The sequence below is a fragment of the Perkinsus marinus genome, assembly GCF_000006405.1.
Source record: "Perkinsus marinus ATCC 50983 genomic scaffold scf_1104296937140, whole genome shotgun sequence".
In the NCBI taxonomy this organism is placed as follows: Eukaryota; Perkinsozoa; order Perkinsida; family Perkinsidae; genus Perkinsus; species Perkinsus marinus.
Window position 1 is genome coordinate 317592 of NW_003213889.1, and position 18688 is coordinate 336279.

General features: G+C 49.6%; 5 protein-coding genes and 1 non-coding gene across 6 annotated transcripts; all 6 read right to left on the reverse strand.

The window, feature by feature from the left end:
* Window positions 1-862: 862 nt before the first annotated feature.
* On the reverse strand, window positions 863-934 carry Pmar_PMAR023369. Its single transcript has one exon. It is a non-coding gene; the product is annotated as a tRNA-His (tRNA).
* A 1987-nt stretch (window positions 935-2921) lies between these two features.
* On the reverse strand, window positions 2922-3082 carry Pmar_PMAR023370 (hypothetical protein; the record flags this gene model as incomplete). The annotated part of the gene is made up of 1 exon (XM_002783203.1): window positions 2922-3082. A coding segment is annotated over one exon (161 nt), but the record flags the coding sequence as incomplete, so codon positions are not given.
* Window positions 3083-3851: 769 nt separating this feature from the next.
* Pmar_PMAR023371 (hypothetical protein) lies at window positions 3852-8725 on the reverse strand (the record flags this gene model as incomplete). The annotated part of the gene is made up of 7 exons (XM_002783204.1): window positions 7770-8725; window positions 6363-7719; window positions 5456-5507; window positions 4469-4561; window positions 4319-4427; window positions 4151-4275; window positions 3852-4092 (listed from the first exon to the last, which is right to left on the reverse strand). The coding sequence occupies exons 1-7, from the start codon at window positions 8622-8624 to the stop codon at window positions 3852-3854; spliced, it is 2832 nt and encodes a 943-aa protein (XP_002783250.1). The 5' UTR covers window positions 8625-8725.
* Window positions 8726-10558: 1833 nt separating this feature from the next.
* Window positions 10559-13904, reverse strand: Pmar_PMAR023372 (hypothetical protein; the record flags this gene model as incomplete). The annotated part of the gene is made up of 5 exons (XM_002783205.1): window positions 10559-12001; window positions 12052-13041; window positions 13480-13641; window positions 13690-13818; window positions 13869-13904. The coding sequence occupies 5 exons, from the start codon at window positions 13902-13904 to the stop codon at window positions 10559-10561; spliced, it is 2760 nt and encodes a 919-aa protein (XP_002783251.1).
* Window positions 13905-14305: 401 nt separating this feature from the next.
* Pmar_PMAR023373 (SERPIN1 protein precursor, putative) lies at window positions 14306-15406 on the reverse strand (the record flags this gene model as incomplete). Its single annotated transcript, XM_002783206.1, has 1 exon — window positions 14306-15406. One exon carries the CDS (start codon window positions 15404-15406, stop codon window positions 14306-14308), a length of 1101 nt encoding a protein of 366 aa, XP_002783252.1.
* Window positions 15407-17291: 1885 nt separating this feature from the next.
* Pmar_PMAR023374 (ankyrin-repeat protein, putative) lies at window positions 17292-18238 on the reverse strand (the record flags this gene model as incomplete). Its single annotated transcript, XM_002783207.1, has 6 exons — window positions 17292-17364; window positions 17411-17547; window positions 17592-17687; window positions 17734-17833; window positions 17877-18022; window positions 18116-18238. 6 exons carry the CDS (start codon window positions 18236-18238, stop codon window positions 17292-17294), a joined length of 675 nt encoding a protein of 224 aa, XP_002783253.1.
* Window positions 18239-18688: the final 450 nt, after the last annotated feature.

Sequence of the window (18688 nt, forward strand, 5' to 3'; positions counted from 1 at the left end):
CCCTGCATCGTGTTCGAATGGAATATCAGTACCCATCATCTACTCATAAAGCTCAACGACGACAAGTTTCCCAGACTGCTAACATCCTCCAAGCTCGCACTCTCTGATTCGACCAAACTTTCTCTGTGATAAATCTTTCAAGCGAGCTCGCGCTGGACGGAGGTACATTACGTTGCACCAGCAGCCGTCTCGCCAGACTCCTCCATATGCATCGCCATTCTCGTTATAGCGGTGAGCATGAATACCAAGCACATACGGGCATCATCAGCTAGCTGAGCATAACGATTATTGCAGATGGCATCACCGTTCAGTGAATCAGAGTTTGGCCGTAGGAAGTTCGCTGTTCTCGATGTAATACACCGCATAGAACTCGCTCACCTTTTCTGAGTCCTCTTCGTTCGGATCCACCCTCGACTCCTCGTGAGGTAGAAGGAAATGTTTTATGAGTAAGCGGGCGCACCGCAGTGCGCGGAAGGCCTAGGGAGAACTCGCAACGATCGGAGCGTCAGAGATACGTACAGCGCAAAACGAAAAGACTAACCCAGTTAGCATTCAACTGCCAGGTACATGAGGCACTACCGCATCCCAAGCTTCCGGTTCTTGGTCTTCACAGTTTCCCAGCTGGATGCCAAGATTCCATGCTATTCTGAACAGAGCAGTCACCTGCTCAATCACTCGGTCTGCCTCTGATCCACAGTTATCGAGCCTAGTCTGAACAAACGAACAAGGATAAACGCTCGAGGAAAACGAATAAGTCAGAAACATTTGAGCCTGGATGATCCGCTCAGAGGCATACAATATAAAAATGATACGCGAGCAAGCACGACTGAGGATGGACTAGGGTCAGCTTGAGGTAGAATAAAGTCACTACCCGGATTTGAACCGGGGTTGTCACGGCCACAACGTGACGTCCTAACCACTAGACGATAGCGACTCTAATAAAATTATTATCAGAGAAGTGCGGAGGCGTACAAGTTATCAGGAGTTTCAGTACTGATTGGACACCAACTCGACCCGGTTCATCTCAGTCGGTCTCCCGCTAATATTAGGGTACGTGACCTTCCCATTCTACTTTCACTAGTCCCTCACAAGACGCTTCCAAGTAATGCAGAGCTGCATTGCGATCACCAGCATCGATTGCGTTTTTTGCTATACAGCGGAATATTGTTAAGCGGTCCAGTGTGTCCACTGACGTACCATCGGGGCCCTTGCATAAGTACTTACCCACCAACTACAAGGGACTGTCACATATCGTCGCACTGTAACCGGTGTGTTCACCTTGAGGCACCGAGGCACGTACTGCTGGAGCTCCTCCGAACACTCTAGTTTGTTCATAATGGCGACCAGAAGCTGCGGAGATAGGTCCTCGTCTTTTCTCGGGTCGACTTCTTCCAGCTCCGATATAATCTCAGCAACTAACACAGGGCCAGACTCTCCTGGCTAAGCATGGACATTTATTGAGTCACGTCACAACCTTTCAATGGTCAAACGTGTGGCACCATGCGTATACACGACGCTACACCGCTGATCAAGTCTCGTGCAGCATGCACGGTGCAGGTGCCCGAGCTCTACCAAATAAAAAACTTCGTCATGAGCCGAGAACGTAGGAGGAAATTCTGCGGCTAGTAGCGTCTGATTTCGAATAGCGTGTTGAGAGTTGAGACTCCTGCATACGTGTACCGAATGCACAAGTGGCAACGAATAAGCTTAGCCGAGAAGAATCCAGATACAGAACTCTGACCCGATCACAAAGATCCGCGACAAACGAATATAATCCCCAAGCAGATAAGGCAAGCACCATAAACTTGTTATGCACGAGTTACCCGTGTACCCGTTACGGTACATAAAACGATTGCCAGCTCTTACTTGTGTTAGTGAGCCTCCCGTCAACTGCACAGTTGACCATAGCAAGCAAGGGCTGTGACTTTGCGGAGGCTTCCGGACACAAGTGCAGTGCTTCCTTAGCGAGTCGGATACCTTCCGCAGCCTCAGTTACGACAACAACATGGTCATTCAACTTGACCTTCCTCATAGTTGCCGGTCCTATACGAGCAGAGAGCTTGAGCTTGCCAGCAGCGATACTTCGACTCTTGATCAACCAACTGCAGACAGAGCTCAAACCATGTCGATGCCGTAGCGTAGTGTCCACATGTGTACAACTGAAGCGATTTCAAGGCTTCAAAAGGCGACCGAACAGTTGACCAGGTTACCCCAGCTGCCATATTCCAAACGATTCCTGAACACTGTAACTTCACCTCTTCGTCTACCCAGATATTAGTGCCCGAGATGAGGACAACCACGTCACGCAAGACGTTGCTTAGACCATGCGATGCACCGGCGCGGAGCCGCGTACCTTCAGGTTTCCATATCAAAGACGACTTGGAAGGCACTCTGCAGGAGAATGAGACAGTGTGTCCCAAGTCTTCACAAATCGAATCGAGCAATTGAGATTTTCAACTATGTTAGTAACTATTGAGTCTGAAATTCTGAGGCGGATGAGCTTATACGGAGCGTGGCTCATCCGCTCGATACGCGGACCGGATTCCTCATACCGGCCTAGGCGGTACGTCTCGAAACCGGACGTCTCACCCTGTGAGGTTCTGTCCTGACTTGCTCAAGATAGATAGAGCGGCGCCCGAATTTTACCAGTGCACGTCATTAACATGTGCTTTTGGAGACTGACCCCATCCCGTCCAGCCCGTCTACCATCATCCCGTCCTTCCCCTCGCGTGATCGCTCGGGAAATAGTTCCTATGGCATCGGCTACACTAGCCGCCAGTAATACGAGCGAAGGTCCGTCACAATCCCGCTCCAGGGATCGCAGCACCAGACCGAGTGCCTGACGTAACACAGCAGGACCCATATTCCCAACTAGCCAAGCAAACGGAGGGACATGGCGTACATCGAATATCTCATCCAACCTCTCTGATGAGGCCTCGAATGGAGTCATATCCTCCGCTAGGGTGAGTAGCGCGTGCACTAGCGGTTTTCCGAGGCTCAACAATCTCTCCGTCGGGCTAGGTTGCACTTCCTGAGGGACTTCTTCTCCAGTAGCACAGTATTCTTCGACCAGTCTTTTCAGCTACAATGCAATCGAATCTTCATCGCAAATCGGGATAAATGCTCACCTCGCCGCTCTTGATCAACTCCTCGGTAGTTCCCGTTTTCAAGATCTTCGGTTGGGCGTTGAGAATGATCCACACGGCTACGCGGACACTATCATAGTATCCACTGCCAACGAAAATGTCCAGGCAAAATGTCTCCGAGAAATTTATATAACCCACTCGAAAGCCTTGTATTGAATATCTTCTCGAATCGCCACGTGCACGGAGTCGAGTGCCTTTTCTGGTTGCCGTTGTATCGACTGGACCTCGGCCAGCAACCGGCAGATCTCACTGCGGGCCTTGCTCAGTTGCGTCAACACTGCAGAAATGAGATCAATCGATCTTCAACGCACGATAAGTAACCTTCGAACCCGCGTACCCGTAGTCTCGAGCCCTTGATGGGACGAATCATCTTCGGATAAGACATAGAAAGAACATTCCAGTATCTCCACCACCCTCAACAATTCAGGTGGGGGTGGCACCGAGATGGCCATGGATGACCATCCAGGCGGACCTCGACAGACAGCCAGGATCAACTTGAGACCCTCCGTCAACACAGCCTACCCACAGCCCACTCCTTGCCGCAAGCTGAGTCTTTAGCGCGGACCATCCTTGTGGCGATATCCCTGCATTGATAGGCGAGCTCAAGCTCTGCTTCAATTCGGCGATAACCGGACCAATTCGACAGGAGTGCACGACAGCTTGTAATTGTCTGATGTGTGACCCCAACAGTAGCTCTAGTTGGACCTACAGATAAACCTCTACCTGGACAGCCCCATCCCAGCTCCCTGTGAGACATAGGGCCTGAGCTAGATGCAAGGCGCCCGAAAAGGCTGCATTCTTGGTCGTCTCGCTGACGGACCCTTCAGACAGCTCAGTGACAGCTTTCTTGAAAATAGTGATTCCTTTTGTCAATGCATTGTTGGCTGCTGTCCATTGCTCTGCACCTCCAGAAGTTAATGACAGCCAACTCTGACCAGTGCGCAACCTATGACACACCTACAAGTCGATCAACCAGCTGGCATCCACTTAGTGGATTCCACTACCAAATCTTGATAAGATTATCCCGTTGTGAGCGAGTATCCTCATCATCGTCGCCAGAGTTGAGCATATCCCTGACACCATGCTCCAGTACCCTTGCGGCAACCTCTCGACAAAGGCAGTCCAGCTCCTGAGAGAGTGAAGTGTCAAGGACGCTGTCAACAGGAAGCTACCCGTAACTTAGTGACCAGAGTGTCCCCCACAGTGGCAGACTTGAGCTCGTCTGTGGACTTCGAGAGGGATATGCATACGTGCCAGAGTCGATACCCTGGTGTTATGAACCTTGACTCACAGTGGTGTTGATAGGAATGGAAAATGGTTACTTTGTGCAGTCAGGATCCTTGTCAGAGTCGGATCGTTTACATTCAGCCAGTACTTCGCGGCTGAGAGTGAATGTCTCCTCTAGATCTTCTGGTCTACATAGAAGAGGTAGTGAAATGCAAAATCGCATCAGAAATTAACGCTCAAGGAAATTCCAACCAGGAAAAAGAGTGTGACGATGAATGATGAACGGGCCTGCCTGAAATCTTCCTCAGTCATCCCTTCGATTGTTCGCTGCACGGCTGCTATCAAATCAGCCACTCTGATTGAGGACCGTTTTTCAGAGAGTCTCTCGATGGGAACAGCCAATCCACGAGGCTTATAGCCAGATCCAGCCAAAAGAGACTTTGATGAGCCGAGCAGAGGTAAGGACATTACACTTCAATCTTCGGTGGCTATACTCGCCGAATCTGTTGAGCCCTAAGCGGGGTACCCGTACTTACCTCATAAACAATCTACCTCATGGGTAGCATCTGGGGAAGATAGAGTGTACAAATTTCATGTGGTCGACGATATACACCATTTGATTCATCATACTATGGGGAGTCGGAAAATGTGTGACATATAATTTTTCTGTCATATATGTATATTTTTTATCATATACAGATTACACGCGCAAAACCGAGAAAGTAACTGAACTTAGGGAACTCGGTGCAACAGCGAGCTTCTCATGATACATACTACTCGATATCACGGCATTCCTACTGTGAAGTCAGTCAAAATGACATATTTAATACTCGATAAGGTCAAAGAACTCAATGGTCGAGGGAGCTTCTATCTCGGTCAATCATGGGGGTATACAAGATGTTGCATTGCTGCCGTTCTGAAGACCGATTTCGATCGTAGTTGAACCGATTATTCTGAGTGGGGCAACTATGCCATCCTAAAATATACCATAGTTCGAGCGAATGATTTGGATGGGGCAACTATACCGTCCTAAGATAGATCTCAGTATGAGCAATTTCGCTAGGTGAAGCAACTATGCCAACCTAAGATAGGTCTCAGCACAATCAGTCTCTCCGGATGGGGCAACTATGCCTCCTAAGATAGGCCCCAATGCAACCAGTGTATCCGGATGCGGCAACTTTACCATCCTAGGATAAACCTCAGTACAACCAGTATCCCCCGATGGGGCAACTATGCCATTCTGAGTAGGCTTCAGTACAAGCGATTTTCTGAGTGGGGCAACTATACCGTCCTAGGATAGACCTCAGTACAACCACTATCTCCCGATGGGGCAACTATGCCACCCTGGATAGGCTTCAGTACAAGCAATTTTCTGAGTGGGGCAACTATACCGTCCTAGGATAGACCTCAGTACAACCAGTATCTCCCGATGGGGCAGCTATGCCACCCTCGATACAATCAATTCTACAAGGATGAACTCGCAATACAATCAAGTATTCCGCACCGGTGAATTTATAAACACAAACAGACTTGGATTTAAGATAGCTATTCGTCTCGAGGACCTTTACATCGCTCGAACGGGATGTTGAACAGAAACGAAGACGAGCAAAGAGTCGGATTGAAAAAGGACTCAATTGTCGACGAGCGTACTCAGTGGATTGCCGATACTCAGCAATGAGAACTGAGGAAACTCGAGAGGATTTCGCAGAGATAGGTGCATCGATGCAACCTTATCTTGTCATAAGTCAACGACATATTATACCAGAAACTCACGTACTGCTGGACTCATTCTACAAACCTTAATGAGACGATCTCGCTTTCGAGATACAACAGTCTTGAAGATCTAGCTATTCTATAAACAATCTAGACATGGATAGGACTGTCAGATCAGACTCTCGCGGTCGATAAGGATTGCGAAGGCGAAGAATCACCGAGTACCTCTGCGCGACAGTGTAGAGAGCGACCTCGGTCTGGGGACACCGTAAGTACCTCCTAGAGTGTCATCCAGGGAGCCTTCATCATCAGTAGAGGACGTCGAGGGATCCGAGGACATCATGTCAGCTCCCACCATCTCTACTGCGGGCTGTTGACCAATCAATCGATTCTCAATGCTAGTCCACAACCCTGCGAAGAAGGTTAGAGAATACACCAAGTAGTAGACCCGGAAACCCCCAGAGGAAATGATTTCTGCAGCACCTTCCGAACCGGCCAAGCAATCCTCTATGAGTCGATCTTTAGCATGCAGGAAAGCGTCCAAGCACAGCTGGGCTGCGACATTAACGTCGTCCTTCAACGGGGAAATATTCTTCTCTTCGTTAATCGCCCTATGAAGCCGCTCTGAGGAGGCTCGCAACGCGAGACGAAATTTTTTCAGTCCGGGTACTATGGCATCCAGCATCTCAGCCGCGGGGCCTGTCACAAAGAGAGTCGCCGACACCAATGAATTGTGTAGCACCAACGCGGCATTGGTGAGCTTGTCAATATCATGACCCTTCAACAGCACTCTCTTAGTCATAGGAGATAGGAGGCGGAGAGTACCAAGAACTGCAACCTCGGCAGTAGCGTCCTGGGTGTACTTCACCCGAGTGCTCAGCGACTCGAAAACCGAATGGCCGAACTCGATACGAGGATCGATCAGGGAGAATTCACCCTTCTGGTCTGAGCGAGCCCGTACCAGTTGTAGGATAGCTTCCTCAACACCGTCGCATCCCTCTTTAATAGCATGGGCCGTAGCCTTCTTGTAGTGAACCGCGGCGAACTCCGGAAAGACGACACCAGAGAAAACCGTGGCATAGACGACACCCGCAGCAGTGAGACCAGCTCTCCATCCGGCGGCAATCATCATCTCGTCCGGCGGCAGTGTCGTGCCTATTGCCAATCCCATACAGACCACAAACCAAGTCAGGGTAAATACCGAACCAGCATAACCGATACCACCATAAGAACTCGCGAATTTGCCAACAAACACGACGATCATCATCTCAACAAAGATTGCTACCGGGTCATGTGGGTTGATACGGAGACAGACGATGCTGACTAGCGCACCCACGAGGGTACCGATAACCCTTCGGCTGCCCCTCAGTAAGGACGCTCCACAAGTCGGCAAGAAACAGAGATAGACAGGGAGGATACCCCATAGGCCGTGTTGACGGACGCCATCGCTGTAGTGTTGACCAACAACGAGGACGACTTCACCGATCACAACGGCGAGGGTGAACCGGGCTGCATAAATCAACGTAGGCCGAGCACCACCACCCTCATTGAGGCCTTTGAAAAAAGGCTCCGCCCACCAAGCCTTCCACCATGCCACAAAGCCAGCAAAGGGGTGACAAGAGTATCTCTCAGCCTAAAAGAGCGAAGAACGTCTCTACAATATCGGAGCTACTCTGAGCTTACCTGCTCACTATTTTTTGCGCGTAGCTGCAGACTAGCGTCTCTGTAATCTTGAGCTCTGCAAGCGAAGTAGAATGCCGAACCCAAGGCGGACTGGAACCGCATGAACTCGTTGTCGTCCGGAGGCTCAATATCACCACTCGTCACTAAGCTTGCAGCGCTACGATTGACCTTCAAAAGATGGGCTTCGAATACTCTGGCCCGGTCCCGTAGATTGATAGCGTCCGCTCTTTCCCTCAATGTCGGCTCCGTTTCATAGATGGAGCGCAAGACGAGACCCACGCTGCTCCTCAATTCCAACAAATCAGCTGCCATTGGTTGCCAGTAGTTATCCAAGATAGTATCGGTGAACTTGCCAGACTTCAGGTTCTCTCTGAGCGAGAACAGATAGGCTGCCATGTACCATGCCGGCGTCTCAATGCCTCCAGGGCCAGGGTGGGAAGCGATTTTGAAACATGCATCCATGAAGTCGTCGTGGGCCGACTGGAGTAGTTTGGAATGCTCATCGCCAGATACTATGTAAGACGTCAATATGTCATAGAGATTCGCTGCTGAGTAACTGAACCGTTGGAAAGCTGGGGGACTGTCGGCAGGAAGGAGGTGTGCGAGATGAAGTAGCTGGAGAATAATGAACGATGAGAGAGTACCAAAGGTTTGGAATACCGCAAAGGCAGTTCCCTCCTTGTAACCGTTGTTGACAAACCATAGCACAGCCACACCAGAGGAGACTAGCGATGTTTGACCCATAATAATCTCGCTCATCTTGCATCCACCATTCGACTGAGACATGCAGAAGAAGAAAGTGATAGGGAGGAAGAACAGAACGGCCCATAGGCGATAGTAGATGCCGCCGCCCATTGCTTGTACAATGAAGTGCGCTAGGCAGCCTAGTCCAGTGCCCAACCATCTACCGATGATTCCAGTCCTCACGAAGGAGTGAATTGCCGGCCAGTTGAATTTCACAGCGAAGTTGGCAAATATCGGGCCAATGATCTGAAGGAAAGAACGTGATATAGTCTGCTTTGGTGAACCCCATTCTCTCCGAAAATACCCTGAGTACAATTAATTTCTCCGAGCGGCGCAATTATGCCACCCCAATATACGTTCAGTACAGTCAATTCCTTCGAGCGGGGCAAGTATGCCACCCCAATATACGTTCAGTACAGTCAATTCCTTCGAGCGGGGCAAGTATGCCACCCCAATATACGTTCACTACAGTCAATTCCTTCGAGCGGGGCAATTATGCCACCCCAATATACGTTCAGTACAGTCAATTCCTTCGAGCGCGGCAAGTATGCCACCCCAATATACGTTCAGTACAGTCAACTCCTTCGAGTGGGGCAAGTATGCCACCAAATACACGTTCGGTACAGACAATTTCTTGGTCGGGGAAACTATGCCGATCGAGAGACATCGAGTGAGTCGGCAAGAGCCCATTCCACTGATAATGGAGTCAATTCCATCCGAAGGCAGATATTCAAATCCAGGACCGATGTTCTCGGTCGCTGGAGCCATCGCGGCTACTATGTTTAGACTGGTCACTTTGGACTGGCACGATGGAATAAGAAACATAACAGTAGATTAGCAACAGCGAAATCGGTTCAGCTAAGGCATAGCATGAGGAGGCACAGTCGCCTCACCTAGAGTCCTGATCTGACCAAGGATAGATCAGCCTTGGAGAAGTGTGATTGATCTACCCCACATTTTTTTAAATCTAGAGACTATTCGGATGGAACCACATCACTGTCCCATAGCATCACAAATCTACGCAGGCAAGGAATTTCGCCGAACCACTACTTTATTCTAACACAGGTCTGGCGAGAAGACACAAGCGAATCTACAAGTCGATTCCCTCCCATTTTACCGAAAGATAGATATACCATGAAGACTTCGGTGCAAGGTAGAGAGGTATGACGGTAATCCCTGCTGGTATTATAGTTAGCAATGAGAACAGCAACTTATATCGTGGAACGGTTGGTAAAGCTGGTGGGAACTTCATCAGTGATGAATTCAATTAAGAAACTCGAAACTGCCCACAGACAGATAGTACGCTCGCGAAGCCGGGGAGCTCTCAGGTTTCCCATGTTGCAGCAGCTGGTCAGCTCAATCGATGTTGACTCGTGTACCCCAGGGTAAGCTGTACCCAAGAACATTCAACCACGCCAAATGAGATACTGAATGTTCGGGGGAATGCTTAACTCCAGCGGCGACCTAGATCAACAAGAGACCACTCTCAGCCACTTCGAGCGTTTATAAGCGACACAACAGGAGCATGTAGAGGAAGGAAACAGCAGAGATAATTCTAACACTTGCTCGGCTGATAGACGAGCACTATCAATCTTTGTGATGGACTAAACGAGTGGGAAGAAAAAACGCTCAAAAACTCTTTAGCTAATAGGAGCACTCTGTACCTGCCTTGATAATGATAGCGGGTTTTTACGTCGCTGATAATACAATGGAAACCAAAGGAGATTCAGAATGAGAGGGACACAGACTGTGTCATACAGTGCTTTTGGTGGATAGCCACCTCAATCGGCTGCCATTACATAACAGTCGTTGTAACTAGATACTATTGGCTTAGCTTATATTTCCAGACAATTGTCAGGACCAAGAAAAATGGAAGTAAGATATAGATGAACGTCTCTACCACTATTGCTGTGGTGACCACGAAGTGGCCTGACTATTCTAGAATAGTCCTTTATAAACTCTTATAAACTCATAGTATCAGTGCTGTACGATGGTCTCATATTTCAGAGGACTGCTCTCGCGACACATCTGCACAAAACACCGAATCAATGAACTGCTATGGCTGGGGTCGAAGGAATTTCCCTCGCAACACCCTGCGAGACATCGAGAAATACCCTCTGTCTCCTGGCTTCATGAACGCCAAGCCCAGGCACATCGTCAGTGGAGTCGGCTGTGGAAAGAGAGGTGTCGGAAGAATCAAGAGACTCCGTGGCCATCTCTACTGGGGGCTGTTGACCTATTAGGCGATTCTCAACACCGGTCCACATCCCTGCAAAAACCGTTACAGCATACACCAAGTAGTAGATTCGGAAACCACCAGAGGAAATGATTCCTGCAGCGCCTTCCGAACCGGCCAAGCAATCCTCAACGAGTCGGTTCTTAGCGTTCAGGAATGTATCCAAGCACATCTGAGCAGCCACATTAACGTCATCCTTGAATGGAGGGATATTCTTCTCCTCGTTAATAGCTATAAACAACCGCTCCGAAGACGATTGCAGGGATAAACCAAAGTCCCTGAGAGAAGGTAAGATGCAGTCTAGCATCTTTGCCGCCGGACCAGTAACAGACAGGGATGACGCAATCAGGGCATTGTGCAATACCAGAGCTTCATTGACTAGTTTGCCTATCTCGGCGCGTCTTCTCAGAACCCTCTTAGTGGTAGGCGACAACAATTTCAGTGAACCCAACATCGCGATTTCAGCACTGGCATCTTCTCTATACTTCACTTGAGTACTCAGCGACTTGAAAACAGCGTGACTGAAGTCATCTCGAGGATCGTGTAGAGGGGCATCTCTGAGCTCCGAACGAGCCCGTACCAGTTGCCAGACAGCTTCCTCAACACCGTTACTGCACTCCTTGACTGTGTGAGCCGCCGCCTGCTTGTAATGGACAGCAGCAAATTCCGGGAAGAAAACCGCAGAGAAGATCGTAACATATATACCGCCAGCAGCAGTAAGACCAGCCCTCCAGGCTGCGGCAATCATCATCTGGTCCGGCGGCAGTGTCGTGCCTATTGCCAATCCCATACAGACGACAAACCAAGTGAGTATAAATACAGTGCCAGCATATCCAATACCACCGTAAGAGCTGGCGGATTTGCCAATGAACACAACGATCATCATCTCGACAAAGATTGCCGCCGAATCATGTGGGTTAGCACTGAGACAGATTACGCTGACAGCCGCACCAGCCAGGGTACCGATAGTCCTTCGACCGCCCCTCAGTAAGGATGCTCCACAAGTTGGCAAAAAGCAGAGATAGACAGGGAGGATACCCCATAGGCCGTGTTGACGGACGCCCTCGCTGTAGTGTTGACCAACAACGAGGACGACTTCACCAATCACGACGGCGAGGGTGAACCGGGCTGCATAAATCAACGTAGGCCGAGCACCACCACCCTCATTAAGGCCTCTGAAAAAAGGCTCCGCCCACCAAGCCTTCCACCACGCCACAAAGCCAGCAAAGGGGTGACAAGAGTACCTCTCAGCCTAAAAGAGCGAAGAACGTCTCTACAATATCGGAGCTACTCTGAGCTTACCTGCTCACTATTTTTTGCGCGTAGCTGCAGACTAGCGTCTCTGTAATCTTGAGCTCTACAAGCGAAGTAGAACGCCGAACCCAAAGCGGACTGGAACCGCATGAACTCGTTGTCGTCCGGAGGCTCAATATCACCACTCGTCACTAAGCTTGCAGCGCTACGATTGACCTTCAAAAGATGGGCTTCGAATACTCTGGCCCGGTCCCGTAGATTGATAGCGTCCGCTCTTTCCCTTAATGTCGGCTCCGTTTCATAGATGGAGCGCAAGACGAGACCCACGCTGCTCCTCAATTCCAACAAATCAGCTGCCATTGGTTGCCAGTAGTTCTCTAGAATGAGATCAGAGAACTTGCCAGACTTCAAGTTCTGTCTGAGCGAAAATAAGTCCGCTACCATCTCCCACGCTGGCGTGTTGACATCAGCAGTTACAGGATGAGACGCAATACTGACACATGCGCGAAGGAAGTCATCATAGGCCGAGCGCAGCAGCTCGGTATGCTCATCACCAGATACTATGTATGACGTCAATATGTCATAGAGATTGGCTGCTGAGTAGCTGAACCGTTGGAAAGGTGGGGGACTGTCGGCAGGGAGGAGGTGTGCGAGATGAAGTAGCTGAAGAATAATGAACGATGTGAGGGTACCAAAGGTTTGGAATACCGCAAAGGCAGTTCCTTCTTTGTAACCGTTGTTAACGAACCATAGCACAGCCACACCAGAGGAGACTAGCGATGTTTGACCCATAATAATCTCGCTCATCTTGCATCCACCATTCGACTGAGACATGCAGAAGAAGAAAGTGATAGGGAGGAAGAACAGAACAGCCCATAGGCGATAGTAGATGCCGCCACCCATTTCTTGAACAATGAAGTGCGCCAGGCAGCCAAACCCAGAACCCAACCATCGACCGATGATACTGGTCCTCGCAAAGGCATTAATAGATGGCCAGTTGAACTTGACCGCGAAGTTGGAGAAAACCGGACCAATGATCTGCAAAAGAAACAACTAGTGGTAATTCGATTCATTCATACGACTATTCTCATTGCCTACTACGAATCATTCTGTCAAGAAGCTAAGTGGGTAGGAAGGCAGCCCTGTATTACTGATAGATAGGCCCACCACGCTGTCTTTGGTGCCAAGTAAAGGGGTATTGCAGTGATGCCTGCTGATATTATAGTCGCCAGTGAAAAAACAAACTTATACCACGGAACTGACGGCAAAGTTGGGGCGGATGTCATCAGAAAACGACAAGTTAAAAATACAAGCTAGAGGAAATCTAGGTAGTGACACAAAATATGGAAATCACCATAGAGACCTACAGAGATTCTACTCTTCCGATAAACACCGACACATACGTTATAACAATACGTTAAACAATAGGCAATTAAAGACCGTTAAACAATCGGGCCCTTGTAGGCCCGCCTGCACCATCTCAGGGAGCGATGCTATCTGCTCTGGTGACAGGTTCCCAAGGGCCACCATGATGCTCTCAATATCAGCAGCAACATTCGAACCAGTAAGATTCGATACCTCCCTCTCCAGACGATCAAGCATCTCGTCGATAGGGGCAGATGGTGTGCTAGAAGGCAGCTACACGCAAGAGAGTAACGTCAACAAGACCTTCGTATGGTACACTACCACTGTTTGGAGGCCAGCTGCACCTGTAGTCTGTTGTCCATAGAAAGACATGGGCTGTACTGCCGACTCTGACGCCACCACCACGCCTCGTGTCCGGATCTGCTGCAGCCCGTCCTTCGCTGAGCTCACCTAAGGAAGGATACAATGGTCAACAACTCAAGAACCTTCACAATCCATACCTCATCTGCTGTGAGAGGTAACAAGCGCTCTCCCATAAAGCTCCTAGAAAGTAGTACGCATGAATAAGTGCCAGTGACAGATTGGGATCATCATTGAGAGGCCTTATCATGTGCCTGGCATCATCATCATGCCAGTCATACTCTACCTTTCTACTTCACTACATGATAGCAAGGATGATGTACTCGAGATGTATCGTATAGAGGAGCTGAGTAGCAGTTAGATGATTGAGGAGGTCATCGGCCACGTCCACGGCGTTACGAGGCTCCCCTCAGCAGGTCCCACTCACGGCTGCATCTCGTCCTCGTGACCAATACCAGACATTGACTCAAGCGGAAAACTGAACTGAATGAATGTGTAACTATACCTATAATGAGACAACTCATGCTCAACAACACACCGCTTTTACACTGAGAACCATTAACTACAAAATGACCGTTTACACCAGAGTCGGCTCCTTAATCTTAGCAATGAAAACGATGCTATTGGTAGGTCTATGCCTAACTATGAACAAGAAAGGCCTATCGCAGACCATATGGAAAGGAGGATCAATAGGCATCGCCGTAAGCATCATCATAGCCGATGCTGCTGCAGCTTCAGTGCCTTCCTCATCGACTGTCATAACAGCCTTATGAAGCACGGAACCCACTTCAAGGCCAGGGCCCATCTTACTGTAGTCGCCATCTAACACCAACCCCATACGCTCGAAAAGCTTTGTCATATCTCGTACACCATACTCCACCTTGAACTTGGGGAACGAAACGCTGCCCTCTTTGTTGTGTTGCATACCTTCACACCAAACGTCAAAGTCACGCGCCACAAAATTATCCACAGATACTCCTTCAGCTGGCAACGCTATAACAGCATCATAATCGTCATGGGCATAAGGAACCACTGCCACCTGCACCTTGTCGTCAGCGTAGTAATCGAAACCCTTCTGCCTCGTATCTCCATATGGGCTTGCAGCAACCATCATGTCAACCTTCATGGACGCTTCACCTTCTTGCTGAGTATGAAAGTCGGCTTCTTTAGTGAATGACTTCATGAACGACGTCTTCCATTGATCTTTGAAATGTACAGCGTTGACCAAAGTCGCACCATCAGGCGGATCAGCTGAGAGGAGATTCTCGATCATACCATTGGTCTTTCTCTCGACCCAGGAATTGATAATGTCCTTGTGGGGTGCCTCAGGGAAGACCTCGGCATTCAAATTGGCCTTGACATCATCTGTGAAGGACTCAGTAAGGTGGCTCGACCAGACCGCATTAGCACAGGATAGAACATCACGATCAGCATTAGATCTACTAAAGTCGCGGCTAATATCACACAGCTTCTCCAAATCATCGACATGAGTGACGTTGAGTAGGCCGTCGAGTGTCTTACCCTCTTGGGCACCATAAGCAGCAATCGCCATCGTCTGGAAGAGGGATAGAGGACTCACCACAGTGTTGCTGCCACGGTCGGCTGGACATTCCTGCTGAAGCTCGTCCAGCAAGGCGAAAGCGAAGAGATTGATAGGATTCATAGGGTCAGTATTCATTAGAATATTAACAACAACTGACATGCTATCTAACAGCAGAAACACCGACACAAAAATTGTCCCTTGTGATCGCTAGTGATGATGACCAGCCACTAACTGCGGCCCCCACTAAGCCGCAGTCCAACACACTATAACATAACTGAGCACATTATGGAGGAGTCATTCGAATTGTTGGAGATACTATTCTTCTCAGGAGCATGCCAATCAACACCCAAGCAGTCGGCTCTACAAACTTCGTATTACTCCCTCCCACAGCTAAAGATACTATGGTGGATCATCACTTCACGACATCGATCACTTGCAGGGCGACCTGATCCATATCCAACTCTTGCGAACTTTCGAAGGGTCGAGGCATGCCTACTAATGATCACACTGACCTTAGCTCCAGCCAGGGATAAGTCATCAACCTTCGTTTGGTCGCTTATAACACGTGCCGCCTCAATGGCACACCGAACAACATCGGCTGTGTCAGTGTGGACAGCCGCTTTCCAAGGCCTGTACCCATAATAGCCGCTCCGTTACCACGAATGAGCCACGGGCCTCGTACGTGAGCCGAGCCTCTTCTCTCAGTTCTGAGTTGAGAATTTCCTCAACTAGCAGCACAGCCTGTTAGTCTAACCTCTCCTCCATGCTCCCCGCCCTTTGCTACAGTCACCCTCTCTAGGACATCAGTATATCAATCCGCCATACCCAAGAGCGCAATACCAGCCCTTCAATCTTCGAAATATCAAGAAATCTATCAGTTACCGATAAGGCCTCCTACCACATCAGTCTCCAGCTGCGAGTCGTAACCATGGATATCTGCTGGTAACCCCCCTTGATTACATGTTGCTCACTAGACTAGCCCCTGTCGTCCAAGGGACGGGCCCCGCTTCACCTTGAAGCCAAGGCCTTGAGAATATGAACTTTCTGCATCACTCTTCACTTGTCTCTCCAGTACGAGCTTAAGTAACTCTATCGTAGCCTGGGCATCCTCAGGTCTACAGACACTCACCTCGGTCCACGCGAGTGACTGGCTCTCAATACTCCTTCATAAAAGCATCAACACTGCCATCAGCCATCTGCTGCTGGGAAGCAGGGACATGATTAGCCATCGAAGCATGACGCTCCTCCTCCTCCTACTGACTCCACCATGGCTCTCTATATCAACAATACTTGGCACTGAGGTCCTATGGTCCTCCACTAGATGAAGGCCAAAGGCTGAGGGCCTTTGTCCCTTCCCCTTTCAGCCACCCTGAGGCCTTCAGAATAGCAGGCTTCGTCCATCCTTTGCCAGTCGAATAAGCCGTAAAGCTCCCAACACCCTACCCGACCCGTCTATAACCTTGATGGGACCAACTTCCTTTACGGTCTCCTCATCCAGTCAGGTCGCGTCCTTAGGAGCCACAGGCCTATGGGCCCAGTAACAGCAGATCCATCAGAATCCCTGGCTGCTCGTCACTGCTAAACTTCGACAGCATGGCGGCTAACACAATACAGCAACCTCCAATCACGAGGCCATGAGAGAGGTCGGATATTCAGCGGATGTCCTCCTCGAACCATGGGTATACTGCTCTCGGTGATGCCGACTAACCCGACAGTAACCCTGGCGGTCATGGTGAAACAAGAGCTGGCTCGACAAGCTGAATAACTGTATATCGGCAAACGCCGAGGATACAGGTGGCAAGCATCCTCGAGGAGTACGACGACATCAATCTGCAACAGTGCCACTCATCAGGAAATCTGAGGGGACTATGGGACATTGGGACTAAACACAACTAGCTCTCACTGCGGACAAACGCTGAAACGGGATGCACCTACTACTGCAACTACTAATCCCTGTTGACGGCAAACACCATCACTTCGTGTCATCATGGCTCATCTTTCACAGAATTTATCATGGCTCTCACTCATTGAGAGAGGCCGTAGAGGACTCGCTGGCAGCAGGACCAGCAGCTACCGCTTCACGGAACAAGGCTCTGTAATGCACGGCTCTACAAGGCTTGACCACATGCTTGGACTTACTGTAGTTCCGGACTGGCCGCCTTGCCGCTAGCCAGCGACTTGGGCGAACGACGCAGCCTGTCCTTCACTAGAGGATCAGCCCCGTGCTCTAGTAGTAGTCGACATACTCCAACGTGGCCGAAGAATGCCGCGTGGTGCTGACAAGTACAGTTGATGACCCCCCCAAGCAGAAGGGGATTACCAGTGGCGTCTCGCCCCATTTAGTCAAGGCTTTCATATCCGCCTTGTTCTGTAATAAAATCTTAGCCAACTCCTCATTTCCTTGCCAGCATGCAATCTAATAGAGTATCGAAATACCTCGAGCCGCCTAAAGGCACTACTACATGCAGAGGAGAGAGACCCCTCTTGTCCTTCATAGTCAGCAGCTCACAGTGCTCTTTACAGAGCCTCTTGACAAAGGCCAACCTCCCAACTTCACACGCCCTTAAATTTTCCAATCATATACAAGACATCACATCACTGGTACCAATGCATAACAGTCCATTCCTCCTTGTCTATAGCATGGACATCACTGACAGGCAAGAGCAGCTCAGCTACGTCCATGTGGCCCTGCTTAACAGCCACCATCAGTGGCGTCATGCCCTCACTATCAGCTTGATTGATCTGATGTTTCTGAACATGATCATACGAATGAGTAACCAACGATGGTCTTTCCCTGGCTCCAATGTGACAGGAAAAATGCTTCTAGACCTTTCCTACTATCACCTTTTTCTCTATCAGAGTCTCCACTTCATTGAGATCACCTCTAAAAGCAGCTAGATGCAGGTCGGTTGGTCTGACCCTAGCATCAGCTGGGACCTCAGCTCCCTCCATAAGTTCGCCCCACATAGCATCCTCATCATCACCACCCGAAGTCGTAGATGGCGTTGAATCCGGCGCTGCTGTTGTCTCCTGGCCATCGCCCAGCTTAGCCACAATATTACACCCTCCACCGCTACCCGAGGTATATGCCTGATCATTCGAGCCAATGAACAGGTCATTCAAATAAGGGTATTGCCTTATTAGATTCAATGTCGCTCAAGACGTCTCTCTCATCAATCATCTCATCCACTTTATTACTTTTACTGCTGCTACCCAGCCATCCACAGGAGCTCCCATGATCGTTACGGGATACAACCGCGTGAGACGCGAGAGAAAATCCTCCAATACCAGCACCACAGATAACCTACAACATCACCAACCTGGCCACACACTCTAGGCTACAGTGGCACTACCAAGGCCATCGACGAACCGGCCTCAGAACGGCTACCAGTGAGGAGCAGGTTCGCCGTTAGTCGA